The sequence below is a fragment of the Elgaria multicarinata genome, chromosome 5, assembly GCF_023053635.1.
Source record: "Elgaria multicarinata webbii isolate HBS135686 ecotype San Diego chromosome 5, rElgMul1.1.pri, whole genome shotgun sequence".
NCBI classification, from domain to species: Eukaryota; Metazoa; Chordata; class Lepidosauria; order Squamata; family Anguidae; genus Elgaria; species Elgaria multicarinata.
The window spans coordinates 91993961-92008150 of NC_086175.1; the positions used below are offsets into that span (position 1 = coordinate 91993961).

At 43.3% G+C, this 14190-nt stretch overlaps 1 protein-coding gene across 3 annotated transcripts in view; it reads right to left on the reverse strand.

Moving 5' to 3' along the window:
• The window catches only part of EPHA6 (EPH receptor A6), a 506479-nt gene extending 495954 nt beyond the window's left edge, over positions 1-10525 (reverse strand). For all 3 annotated transcript variants that reach the window (XM_063126817.1, XM_063126816.1, XM_063126818.1), the window contains exon 1: positions 10257-10525. In XM_063126817.1, coding sequence (XP_062982887.1) covers positions 10257-10359 — 103 coding nt within the window. In that variant the 5' untranslated portion in view covers positions 10360-10525. The remainder of the gene's footprint in view (positions 1-10256) is intronic.
• Between the last annotated feature and the right edge of the window lie 3665 nt (positions 10526-14190).

A 14190-nucleotide genomic window follows, 5' to 3' on the forward strand; every position in this document is an offset into this window, starting at 1 on the left:
TTTAGATTTTCAGGTATATAAAAGGAAGAGGGGGGAATAAGGTTGTGTACTGTTGCAAACATAAACAGGAGTTCAGTTTACAGAAGTATGAGGCAAAAGTAAAGGAATTTTTAGAATTAGCATAAGTATGAAATGACAATCTAGGCTACATAGGATGGGGATATTGCAGCCTAGTCTGCAAGGGGGCAGTGTTGCAGTTAGTTACTTCATGGGAATTTAGACCATAGCTAGCTCTAGGATCTCTCTATAGTCTACAAAGTGGTTTCCTGTGATTTCTTCCTTTTGCTGCTCCCTTGCCTTCTTCTCCTCTCTTTCGCTCTCTCTGACTTCCACCATTGTTAGGAGTATATGTGCTGGTGTAATGGAACACAAAATACACTAAACAAACTTTTTTGGAAAGTCTCTGCTGTATCTTCATTTTACGCCAGAGCATTTTGTGAATAAAACCATTTTACCTTTTCTTCACTAACGAAGGATATGCTATCTTTTTTATTCATGTGGTGACTGGTAAAGCCCAGGTCTGGGCAAAAGGAGAGCGTAAGATAGTCCTTTGATCAATTGCAGCTGGGAGCTGTGTGGAGTCAGGACTAGTCAGCCTTGAAAAGCCTTGCAGAGATGTGACATCTTTGCTAGAAACAAATTATCTGTTCCTAGTTCAGTTTCATCGGCTTGTGTTTGTTGCTGAAATTCTTGATTTATGACTTGGATTGTCAATGACCCCAACTGCCTGCTCCATGTTATTCTTTGGACACTTATCTCCTTCTGAACTGCCAACCTTGGTGTGCTTTTTTGACTACATTGTTGTTTCATCCTAAACTTTTGAGTTCCAGCTCTCACGGTAATCTAACCCTGGCTGTGTTCTTCCCTGCTCTTCAGTCAACTAGCAGCACAAAACAGAACGGGGCAGTTTAAAACAGCTTCATTCTCATAGGGACATTGTTGGAGCAGAACACAAACTCCATCCAGTTCTTTGGCTCTGGCTCCATCCACCATTGGCTGCAGCCCCTAACCGACTTTTCCTGTGGATCAATAGTCCTTCATAGGAAAACAGTTTTCCATCCTTGAAGCTGCTGGCTACTTTGGTTGGAAACTAGCAGCTTCAGAGAGGAGGATTTTTGTTGTGCAAATGGCATGGGTGGGGTAGGGGGGAGAATTAACCCCCTGATCCCATACCATAGTCCCATTTGCATGTGCTCCATAGCTTCTTTGAAAATAAAAACTTTAAAAGGTGGAAATATCTCTTTTGAGATGTTGCAACCAAAAATGTACACAATATTCTAATGATGTTATTTGTATAAAGGCATTACAATATTGCAGTTTTATTTTCAATCCGTTTTCTAATGATCCCTCAACAGAGCTTCAATGGAAATAAAAAGGTAAGATGTACTGTAAATGCAGTCATCTTAGAAAATACAGCATGAATCAAACTGCAGGTGGAAGTGGCTGATCTCTCTTTCATCTACTACTCACATTTTAAACATGAGATTCATTGTTAGAGCTAATTTGCCTGAGTCTTTTATCTGGGGCATAAAATGTACAATGGCTGCATTGTAAGAACTTTTAGGGTGCCCTGGGCTGCAAACTTCTGACCTAGGGGAAACACTGTTCCTTGAACGTCTGTATGGAGAGAAAAGTCGGCAGGTGCGGTTTCTCCCATTACAGTGTGGCAGCATCCCTGTGGGAGGGAAGCAGATGGAGCAATGTGTCGGAAGTTGCAACAACTGTCAGTATTCTGCCTTCATGCATACATTAATGGAACAGGAGATCTCTCTGGGCCAGGAGCTGGGTAACCCTAACAGCAGAAGTTTCCTACCTGAGCCATTACAGTGCAGAAGGGATATTCCTTAAAGCGTAATGTGAGATTCAAGATTCCTCATGTTGATGAACAATAAACGTGATGGTCTGGCATAAAGCAAAGGTTTATTTAAAGTTCTAAATTTGAAACACTGCATGACCAAGTTCTAACGATTCTCTCTTAAATGCCATTGCTCATGAGAAAAAAAAATACTGTCAGTTCATGCAAGCAAGTCAAAACACTGTGTTAAAAATAACTCACACTACTGGGCTTTCATAAAATGGAACAAAACTTCTTCATGGAATAGCTCTCAACACATCATTAGTATCCCTCACGTGTATATCTCACTCTTCTCAAAATGGTGCTTATAGATGAGGGTTATCCTCACAATTATGTGAAACAGTTCATGCTGAAAGAAGATGGCTGGCCCAATGCCATCCAGTGAGTGTCACAGGCCAAGGGGAGATTCAAGCCCAGGTCGCCTGTGATCAAGTCCAACACTTCAAGCCAGCACTCTATCTACTATGCTAGGGGTGTTGGACTTTGAGCCAGAAGGCTGAATTCTATTTCAGAGATCTCCAGTGTAGGTTGAAGGCAAAAGGGATGGACAAAAGGCAAAAGGAGCAGGACCACAAAGACCTGCAGATTTTAGCTTAAAACTCTTACTGCCAGAAATGTATTTCAAACTTTTAGAATTGGGTAAAAAAAACTGCACAAAAGCTGGAAAACCATCAACGAAGGGTGGTCAGGAACTGGAGGTCAAGATTGGGAACCCAGGCAGGCTTAATTTGAACCCTGGGCCTGAGGCTCTGCAGCCCTGCATTATGCCATAAAGGCTTTTATAGAAGTTGACACAGAAAATTAATGCATTGGGTTAGGACTGAAAATACTGCCGAAGACTCCAAGGTGCTCTTTTGAAGCCAAAATTATTTAGGAACAGTTTGTATAGGGCAACATTTCAATATAGAGAGACTTCAGCTGAAAATAAAAATACAAACCATTAAACTTTAGCACAAGCATCTTGAATTTGGTATGATGCAATTGCACCTAGGCATTGTCAAACTGTGCTGTTAGTTTCTGTGAGATTCAGAAGTAACCAAACTAAGCAATTAAGCTTAGGGATTCAGGGAAAGGCCCAATTATCCATAAATCCCTAGCTTGTATGTCACTGATAGGTAAAAAACAAATTGTTGTACTTAACCCTGGGGTCAATAGGAGCGACAATAATTTGAGTTTTCTTTGTGTAACCACCAAAATAATAATAAAAAGATTCAGATGACTAATGGTCATGTGGGTTTCATGACTCAGTTATACAGGTCTTGATTCGGCACTGTTGCTTCCTTAACCTTTTGCAACACTTACATCTAGATAGTACAGTATTCCTGGATTTAATTTAAATGTTTATGGCTGAGCCAAAATGCCCCTAGCTTTCCAAATATTTTGCAGGCTGCAAACAGGGTCAACTTTGGGGAACACATAACCAGGGGTGGGTGGGCTGAACAGTTTGTCCATACACCCTGGTGACGATTATGCTTCCTGCTGCTGCAAGGCACTATTTTAAATATTATTTGGCCCACTCCCTCCTTTCCCTTCCCCTTCCCTTTCTTTCCCCACATCCTCTTCCCAGGACTTCTTTATAAGCAGAGGTTTCAATCCCTGTGCCTTGTCCTCAACATCTGCCATTCTGCTCCTATGCATCTATTTCATCAGGGTGGTAATGCATGAAATGTATTACATTTCTGTTTAAATTATAGTAATTAATTCTAAGGTTGCATTTATACATATAAATTAGCATATAAAAATCAATCTTTTGTCCTCTTTTTGTGCAAACATTTCCTCTTTTTTGCATAACTGGTCAGCCTGGTTATCCTCATTTTAAAACAACAACTTCTAATCACATCCCTTCCCCCTCAGTCTGCTATAAATCTGAAATGAAACTTGGTAATCCACCTTTAAACAAATAATATATAATCAAGTTAAGGCATGTAAGTGGATGTTTCATATTTTCTTAAGAGTGCAATCCTAAGGGATTGCTGCACAGTAGACAGAAGGCTCCTATCTTATGCCCTACCAGCAGGAGCCAGGAAGGGTGGGAGGAGAATAGAGGCATAAATGCCTTCAGTTCCTCCCTTTCTTTCCATTTACAGCTAGATGAGGCTCTCAGCTCTATTTTTTGTGGGCAGGGCAGACAATGGAGAGACTGTACATATTCTGCAGATCCTGTCTATTCCTCCTCTCTCCCCTCCTACCATCCCGCTCCTTTTTCCTTCTTCCTGAGCTCTTCTGAGGGTGCTGTTGTGACCTTGGAAGAGCAGCCGTGTTGGTACTTTCATGGTGGCTATGAGTGGGAGGGCAAGGGGGAGGGGGAACCATCTAATTTCAGGTTCCCTTTTCCTGTAGCAGTGACTAATGACTTGGGAAGGGTTGGGGTACACCATAGCTCTAGGGAATCTCTCCCAAGTGACCATAGGATTACTCTGTTACTGTGCTTAATTACATATTAATTGTACATTAATTGCACATAGTTTGCCTTTTCTAGTTGTAATGTTTGGAATTGTCTGCTTGAAGAAACCTGAAACTTTCTTCCTGAAACAAGACAAGAAGAAAAAACGATCTGCTATGAGCCTGGCAGCCAACAACATCAAAAACAAAAACGTAACCCGACCAACAGCTTGGCTATTGGTTGAATACTAATGGCGGAGAACTAATATGAAACTGGGAGAAAATGCTATTTACAAGCAGAACTCGCACAGCCAGAAGGCCTTGATTTCAAGTTGATTTTTGATGCAGTGCTTGTGCACAGTACTCTGTAAGCAATTATCTGGGCTGTCCACAGATCTTTTCAATAGTGGAGACCAGTCCTTACCTCGGTCACAATTTATTTTTGAAGTTACCACTCAATTAAGATGAATGAAGAAGTTCACTACTTTGTCAATACTATTGTTTCAGTTTACCTTTCTAGAGATGGAACAAGGCACTATCCATTGATTTACAAGGCAGGGATACCCACTGAAGAGTTCGGGAAGTAAATTTAAAGAATTAAAGTTTCCTTTCTATTAGAGCAGCAGGAGAGAGAGAGAGAGAGAGAGAGAGAGAGAGAGCGAGCGAGCGCTATCGCCTCATGAATATAAGGGTTTTAAAATTAAATAAATTCACTCATGTTTTTTGCTTGTGTTTTTTTAAAAAATCAACCCATTATAATTCTACTTGCCATTTGAGGGGGATTATATTTTTTGAGAAGGAAGAAGTCTAACTACAACCTTTTTGTACATATGAAGACGGCTTACACCATCAAGTCAGACTATTTGTCTATCTAGCCCAGTACTGTCTGCTTTATTTGGCAGTGGTTCTTTAGGGTGTTAGGATTAAACCTCTTTAGAATGAAATCTTTCCCATCACCTGCGACCTAAACCTTTTTTAAAAAAAGGGAATTCCAGGGATTGAATTTAGGACCTTCTGCATGCATCCATCTACTCTACCATTGAGCTATGTCTCTCTCCATATTTGTACATACCAGTGAGTGAGTTATTCATACTGTATCGGTATAATCCAGAATAAACATGTACAGTATATAATATGATGATGATGTCAGTAATGATATTAACAATTTAGGAAAGCCTAAATGCCTTTGAAATCAATAAGGTTTAACACTCTACTAGTACACAAGTTACTTGGGGAGGGGGGAAGTCCAGTTGATTTCTGTGTGATGAAGAGAGGGTTATAATTCTTTCCTTTCTCTGGATCACATCTATTATTTTTTTTAAAAAAATCTCCACAGGTCTTTCCTGTGCAACTTTTATTTTATCCCTGTATCAAATCATTACTGTTTCCAAATACTTTGAAACAAAAGAGGGCAAAGACACTGGATGTTCAAAGCCAAGCCAAGTTCAAACTTTCATTATAGCAATTGGAAATGATCCTGCCCTTTGCTTACTGTCTTAAACAAATTTATTTGTGAAATAATGTTATGAAATGTCCTCATGGAGTGTTTCATTATGTTTTGCTGACTATAGAGGGAAGAGATAATAAAAACCTGGGTTTTCACCCTCTATCAATTCAAAGTAATTAATTGGTACTTATTCAGGTATATTTGTGCAGTCAGTGGTTTTACACTTGCAGTACTCACATTAAATTATTCCACCTCAGGGCTATGCATGCCGGTTTTACGTGGAAAGAGATGTATTCTATAAAAGCAAAGTTTCTGTTTCTTAAAGTAGGAGCTGTGGGATTGTGTGTGAATTAATCCATGTAATACTAGTGATCAATACTAGTTTGAGTAGATTTTTAAATGATAACTGAAGTATGATCTTGTGGCTCAAGAAGACTGGTATTCCACAGAGTGCTGCAAAGTTTGTGAGGAAAAGGTGTAAAAGGGGACAGTCATTATAAAATAAAACACAACATAAAATTGTCTTATTGCCATTGGCATTGTAGAGCTCTCATTTATTTATTTAATATGTATTTTATATAGTACCACCAATGTACAATATATTGGATTGTACAAAGCAAAGAAAGTCCCCACAAAAAACTATACATTTTGTCCTTGAATATTTTTGTGTTCTAACATCTTTATATCTCCCTAACAACATTTGAGAATGATAATTTCTTTTTAAAGACTGCTGTTTTTACATTACAATTAATAGATGATGATGATGATGATAATAATAATAATGAAAATAATAATAATAAATTCACTAGTTTTGTTTTTAGCTGTTGTACACCACTTAAGGTATCTTAAGAGATAAATGCCTTAAGGCATTAAAGAAGCATAGTACATGAAGAAAGGGATATCTTAATAAAAGTAGTTTAGTGGTTAAGTGCATGAGCTATGATCTAGTAAGTCTATACATTAAATGTCAGCTCATCTATGAATTCACTGGCTTCATAGATTTTATAGGCAAACAATAATTTCTTACCCACAGACTCCCCATCCCTGATAGTATGGAAACAGACATACTTGCTGCCATATATTATAGGGTTGATGCATAGATTACTTAGTTATTACTTTTCTATGGCTCCATCCCATAACAATCAGGTTCTGTATGCAGTAAATCTGATGGGATAGGCCAATGATGTGAATATTGGCTACATCACCTTTGTCCTTACCTGGAGTGAATGGTGCTGGTATAGGGGGCAACTACGCCTTCAGCCTGTCCCATGTGTTTTCCCATATGCAGGTATTAGTGGAGCAATGTGGAATTGAGTCGAAGGCAAATGGCAGCTGCACCACTCTGGTAACAAATGACCAGGCCAGGAGATAAAGTGTATGAAGTGCTTTGAGCTCTTATGAGGGGAAAACACTGTATAGATGATGGATTATGATTAACCTTATAGAGCATCTTGCAATATAGCATGCATTAGTTAAGAGCAGATGAGGTTGTTATATTTTAACTGCAGTTTTTGTCAGGTAGGAAAATAAAATGCCATCAACTGGCTATTTAAGAACTAGAGGTAGCTGCAGAGGCAAGCATTCATCAAAATCTGCTTGGTATTAGTTTTTCAACTACATCACTCTATTTTCTGAAAATGTCATCTCTGTTAAAAATGTTATGAATGCTGATTTATGCAGTGAAGCAAAAGAAGGAGTAGGGACCTGACAACTGACATATACAAACTTCTGTTTGACATATTCTGTAATAAATATTGAATTATTATTGTACTTTAAACAAGATTGTGCCTATTGCAAAGATAGGTTAAAATAGTTAAGTGAAAATAGAAGGTTTTTGGGAGGAGAGGGTGGGAAGGTGTTGGTGGATACAAATAATGAAGGGGTCAAATCATGCAGTTTGGTTCTTGCAGTGACTTAAAAGCATGTCATGCTCATGTCCAACGTAGTAAGGACATCTCAAAATGAGTTTAAATTATATATTTTATATGCCCTGCAAAAGTGCACATAGCCCTCTGTCTACTTACGTAGTTCATTTAAGGAATGATGTTTTGTCTCTCTAGCATGATGCTGAATGGCACTTACAGTGTAGGTTTCCCCATCAATATGCTTTTATTTTCTCCCTCCCTCCCTCCATGCACACACAAATCACAGAAGTAAGACAGTCTCTGTGTGAGAAGCTAACAGTAATTAGATGGTCAGGTGCCATGGGGCTCAAAGCGGGAGCCCTGCAAGCCAGGTACAATTTCCTTAATCATTGTGCTGCTCTATAATAAACCTAGCAGTACAGTTTTGTGCGAATTAACTGTGCAGAGGATGCCAGAGATCTAAAATATAGCATAGTTAGTAAAACACAGCTAAATTGCATCATGCATAAATGATCAATGATTAAGGTCCCAATTCTAAAAGCACTTTGACAAACTCAAGCATTTAGAAATGGTGTTTTAACACTGCAACATTGATGGGCCTGAACATTCACTACAGATATGAAAACAGAAAAAGCCTTATATGGGTTGTTAATAGAGGCACCAGTCACTCCATGTTGAGTTGAAATAGCCTGTAAAATTGCATCCTCAGTGTGAAAACTGAATTGGATATAAGCAAAATCCAAGCCCAAAACTGATATCTGAATCCAAAACTATGCAACATTTCTGCAGCTTGGCTGTCTATTTTTCAGTCCAGAGCAATGTGCGTTATCCAAGTACAAATATGTGGAAATAGTCCTAAAAAGGAAAGGGCTGCTCTTTACTTACACCAGTAGAGATTGATTCTTTCTTTCATCCCACAAAATACGTCTCTTTATGGCAGTCTCACACATAACCCAGTAAAAAGGCTTTACCAATATAACCTTGCTTTGAGGATCACATATATATCCCACTGTCTTCTACAGGGGTAGAATTCTGTACTCACAGAAATCAATAGTTCATCTGTTGACATTCTGTGGCTTTTCCTGTCAGTATGAGTACCCACATATCACTAAATAGTAGCAAGATTGGTTGCCATGAGACTCCCAAAAGAAAGAAAGTGGGATCCAGAATGGCTCCAATGATACCTTTTATTAGAGAAATTATGCTGTTAGGGCAAAATATAAAGCTTTTGACTTGCCCAGGCATCTTCTGAGAAGAATAAGACCCTCTTGAAAGCTTTTATACTGTACTCAGCCAACAGTGCTGGACTGTAAGCTATTATCTAAACCATTTTGGAACCCCAGAGTGTTTTTAGTGGAACAGCCAATGTAGTCTATTGGATACTGTGCTTGATTAAGCTCTAGTATCTATGGCTTCAAATATTTGCCCAAGCAAAAAGTCATTGACTGGCCTATCATAAATCACCATCTCTCAGTCTTAGTTTCCCGTTTGTAAAATGGGAAAACTGGTGACCTATTTGCAGTGCTGATATGACGACAAGCAAGATACAGTATGTAAATGCACCTTGCACAGTAAAAGTGTTACATAAAATAATGATGGGGTGAGGATAATTGTGAAAGCACATGTGCATGAAACAAAATACTAAGTTTCAAATAACCACATCTGTAACAGAAAGCTAAGGCCAGGATCCAAATAGTCCAATTATTTACATACCCTAATATTTTGTGAATGTACAGGGTCTATTTGAGGTCTCTCATGCAACTCCACCTCTTCATTCTGCACTGGAGACTGCTTCATTAAGTCCCCTGTTTTTTCTGAAGTGGCTTTTTGAGTGCCACTTTTAATCAAGATGGGCCTCAGAAGTCCCTGAGATGCTCCTGTGTATCTTTGGAAGCAATGTCCATGTTCTTTGTATATCATCCAATGACTACCAATACAGAAGTGAAAACTAAGTTTGTTGCTAGGAAGGCAACAGGGGTGTGTGTACCCCTGTTGCTCATCACCTTTCTTGCTCATCACCTTGGCATGGTGATGAGCAAGAAAGAAGAAGAAGAAGAAGAAATATAGAGCAACTGGCCTCCAGGCTTCCATTTAGGTAACACACACGTGTGTGTGTGTGTGTGTGTGTGTGTGTGTGTTTAAATCAGTTTAAGGAAATCCACCCATCTATGAGAGACTGTAGAAAAAAGAATAAATGCTTTTGATCAAGAAATATTGTGAACACACAGTCTATTTTCAGGCTCTGTTTTACAGAGCTGTGATATTCATGCAAATGGAGTGCTGAGTGCCTCTAAAGTTTCACTGAGGCTTCTAATCAGTGGTACAGCTTCCGATCACTCTTTAGTCTTAGAATAATTGACCTGCCACTGTGGCCAGGGCCTGGGGAATCCCTCAATGACCACCTGAACTTGGCTTCCTTTTCACCATGTCCGAGAATGCTTCTCCTCCATCTGTAACGTAAGTGGGGCAAGTCAATTGACACTCCAAAATGAGAAGAAGCAAGGCTTCTGCTATCCTATCAGGAAGATGCCTATGATCATTCCATGCCTGTGGGGGTTGCCCTTCCCAGCAGCCACCCTGTAGCCATAGACAGGTTGGCTTTCTTTTCTTTCTTTTTCTTTTGGCACGTTCAATAATGGTCTCCCACAGCCCAGCCCTTCCCTTCCCTTCCCTTCCCTTCCCTTCCCACCCATCATTTCCCCTTTACCTTGGTTGCTGGAGATGTGACTGCAGCCCCCAGGGCCCACAGTCAGCAGAGGGAAGACCAGGCTAAATTTCCAAAGGAAGCCCCTCATTTCATAGCTGCCCATGGTTGGTGGTGCCTGAGCCCCTTGTCCTGGCCCCTGGGAGGGGCTGGGGCTTCAGCTTCTCTTCCTCCTCCAGGCTAATGGGCAATGCCTCAGGCCCCAGGGGGAAGGAGGGTCCAGGCTACCAGATGCTGCCAAAGCAGGAGAAATCGTATCCACCACGGTGTGTGTGTGTGGGGGGGAGGGTGTTCGTCCTGAGAAGACCAAGCAGCGGACAGACTCCAAAGGGCAACGTTGAGTCTGGAAGGCGGAGGGCTGGCGAGCGAGCAGGGCAAAGAGCTCAGCAGGCAAACTTTCCCTGGCTCGGGCGCACTCTATGCGTGTGTGTGTGTGTGTGTGTGTGTGTGTGTGTGTCGGGGTGGGTGGATAACCAGGCTGGTGGCGCCCACCTGGCTACCTTCGTCCACCTCGCTTCTCTCTCAGCCTTTCATCAGCAGACCGTTCGGTGGCAAAACCCCCCACAACTGCAGCCGCCGCCGGGGGAGCCACATCTCCGCCCCCCTCGCCGACTGCCCGTCCCCGTGGCTGACCATGAGGGACAGCGCCCGGCAGAGAGAAGAAGAATTCCCGCCCTGGCGTGGGCAGCTCCCTCCCGAAACAGCCTCTCCGGAAGGTGCTGAAATGCTGGACAGCTCCCCGGCTTCCCCTCAAGCCGTCAAGAAAACTTGCCAAGGAGGATTTCCCAGGCGCGGCTCCGGACTCCCCTGGCCTGGGACGGCGGCTCCCCGACGCCCAGCAGCCGCCAGTCGGACTCGGATAGGCTGCACCTCTTCCTTGCGCCTAGCGACATCGTCGCCCGTGCCTTCCCATCGGCTGCGGTTTGGGGCTGACCGGTCTCCCTTCTCTCCCTTCCCCGCTTGCTTTTTCCGAAGAAGGGCTGTTTTTGAAGCAAATCAGCCCTCAGCAGTGGAGATAAGAGGGATCGATGCTACCTGGCGTCCGAGGCGGCAGGCGGGCTGCTGAGATTTTTCTGGGCAGGCAAAACATTCCAGGCAGCAGCCACCGCTTGCTGCAGAAATCCCTCTTTCCTCTTTCGTTCCCCCGCCAAAAAAGAGAAAGAGGGAGGGAGGGGGAAATCACAGCGATACTGGATCCTTAAATGGGAAGGGAGAAAGGAAGAGAAGCGAGCGGGCGAGCGAGCAGAGAGATTGGACTCTTGTCACCCCCTCAGTTGTTCTCTTGAGAAGAGGTGAGACAGAGCGGTAGGTACGGATGTGTGTGCAGGAGGAGACACTCGCCCGGCTTGGAAACTGCGAGCCGCCTGCAGGTCAAATGCAGCCTGTTCAGCACTAGAGGGGGTTAGTTGACAAGGCAAAAAACAAAACAAAAAAACCCTCACTCAAAGAAAGAGAGAGAGAGAGAGAGAGAGAGAGAGAGAGAGAGAGAGAGATCCCTCTCCTTTGCTTTGGGAGGACGGCTGTGGTGAAACCTTAAAATTGCATTAGAGGGCAAATTGTTTGTTTATTTATTTATTTATTTATTGCATTTCTATTCCGCTCAATAGCTGAAGCTCTTCAGCTTTCTCACTCCTCCCGGAGACAAGCTGCTTCCTTCCCTGTGCAATAATGCTTCCTGTCACTCAGCCACCTCACCCTTTCACTCAGTCCCCTGTGCTCAGCCTCTGAGTGGCAAGATGGTGGAGATTGGGCCCATCTAGTCCAACATCCACACCACCCAGTGAGAAAGCATGCAAAAGTTGGTTGACTCCTCCTCCTCCTCCTGGGAGCAGCTACTTACTTACAGCTCCACTAAGAGAGGGTGAGCAAGCAGCAGAGGGCAAGGGATCATGTGGAGGCCGCTGCTCCCTCTGGTTTGCCCTCCCTCTGTGTGGCACAACAGGAAGAACTTGATTCACTGGGCACAATCCCTGCACTGTGATGCCCAGAGGGCAAAATTAGATGAGGTGACTGAGCATGTCTACACCATGCCTATATCCCAGGGTCATCTCCAGGTTGTCCTGGTGCATCCACATGATGCACAGGGGATCCTGGGGGCAAGCTGGGATGACCAGGGATTTTCCCTGGGATATCTGGGATTTCCTGATATTTCTGTGGTCCCGGACCATTCCAAGGAGAGTGGGTGGTGTGGCCACTGCTCCCAGATTGTTTCTTCTTCCCCACAAGTAGTGGGGTTCTGGAAATGGGCACAGAGCTGCGCAGGGGCAGTCTGTGCCTATCGGAGGTGGGAGTGGGAAGCAGTTGCAAGGTGTTTTTTTTAAAATCACCTTACATGTGCCTGAGTGCAATTGTGTGTGTGGGGAGGGGGATGGTCTTCCAGGAGGGGGAAAATGGCATCTGCAATGTCCCTCTTCCCTTCCAGGATGTTGCGTAGCTGTCAACATGCTGGGGGAGGATTGTGGAAGCAGGTAAGTCCATGATCCTCCCCACTCTCTCCCTCTACACCCTTAGGTGTAGACATGCCCTGTGTCTTCCATGACCAACCCTGTATACAGAGAGAGAGGGAGAGAGGGTGAGTGAGCAGGCAAAGGCAGCTGCTCATGCTCTCTGTATAGGCAGTACCATGGAGCCAAGCCACCCTGATCAAGTGCCCAGAGAGAGGAGGCAGGAGCTTCTTACAGGAGTAGCCTCAGCCTCCCTACAATCACTCAGCTTTTCCTTCTCTCAGCAGGAAGGACTGAGCATGTAATGGTAGCAGGTCTCTCCAATTGTTCTCTCCCCCTAAAACACTCTGCCTGCTTGTGCAGCATCTCTTTGGACAATATTGTGGGGGAGGAGATTGGACTTAGACAACCAGTGGGAGTAAGCGAGCAAAGGATGGCTACTCCTTCAAGGAAGAACAGCTGTCACCTTTGCCTCCTCACTCACTTCCTCACTGGGTGTTGCATAGGGTGGCCATACGAAAAGGAGGCCAGGGCTCCTGTGTCTTTAACAGCTGTATAGGAAAGGGAATTCCAGCAGGTATCATTGTTATACATGCTGCACCTGGTAAAATTCCCTTTTCATCACAACAGTTAAAGCTGCAGGAGCCCTGGCCTCTTTTGTATCCGGTCACCCTACAAAACAGTGCAGGGCTCCTGCAGCTTTATCTTTTGTGATGAAGAGGGAATTTCAGCAGGTGCTGCATGAATACAAATGTCACCTGCTGAGATTCCCTCTTCATCACAACTGTTAAAGATACAGGTGCCCTGATCTCCTTTTCATATGGTCACCCACATGAAAAGTGTTGTAGAGCTATTTGGGCCCCAGACTTCATCACCTTGCCACTCAGCACAGAGCTCAGGTGAGTGAGTGGGAGGATGAGGTGGCTTCTCCTTTTTTGATCAGCCTTCTATGTTGCACTGCCCAGAGGGAGAAGGCAGGCAAATGAGCTGAAAGAGGTATCTGCTCGGCATACTGGTGCTTTCTTAGGTTGACCACATGAAAAGGAGGACAGGGCTCCTGTATCTTTAACAGATGTGTAGAAAAGGAAATTTCAGCAGGTGTCATTTGTATGCATGCAGCACCTGGTGAAATTCCTTCTTCATCACAACAGTTAAAGCTGCAGGAGCCTTGCTAGAGTGACCAGATACAAAAGATGGCAGGGTTCCTGCAGCTTTAACAGTTGTGATGAAGAGGGAATTTCACTAGGTGCTGCATGCATACAAATGACACCTGCTGAAATTCCCTTTTCTATACAACTGTTAAAGATACAGGAACCCTGGCCTCCTTTTCATATAGTCACCCTAGCTTTCTCCCTAGGCAGCATTGTTGGCCCAGTCCTGCCTGCTGTGGTGACTGGAATGATTGAATGTGAGGGGGAACTAGGAGAAGCTGCCCAATCTCTTGCTTGCATGCTTCTTTGCCCACCACCAGAAGTGGCAAAGCTCAAAGAAGG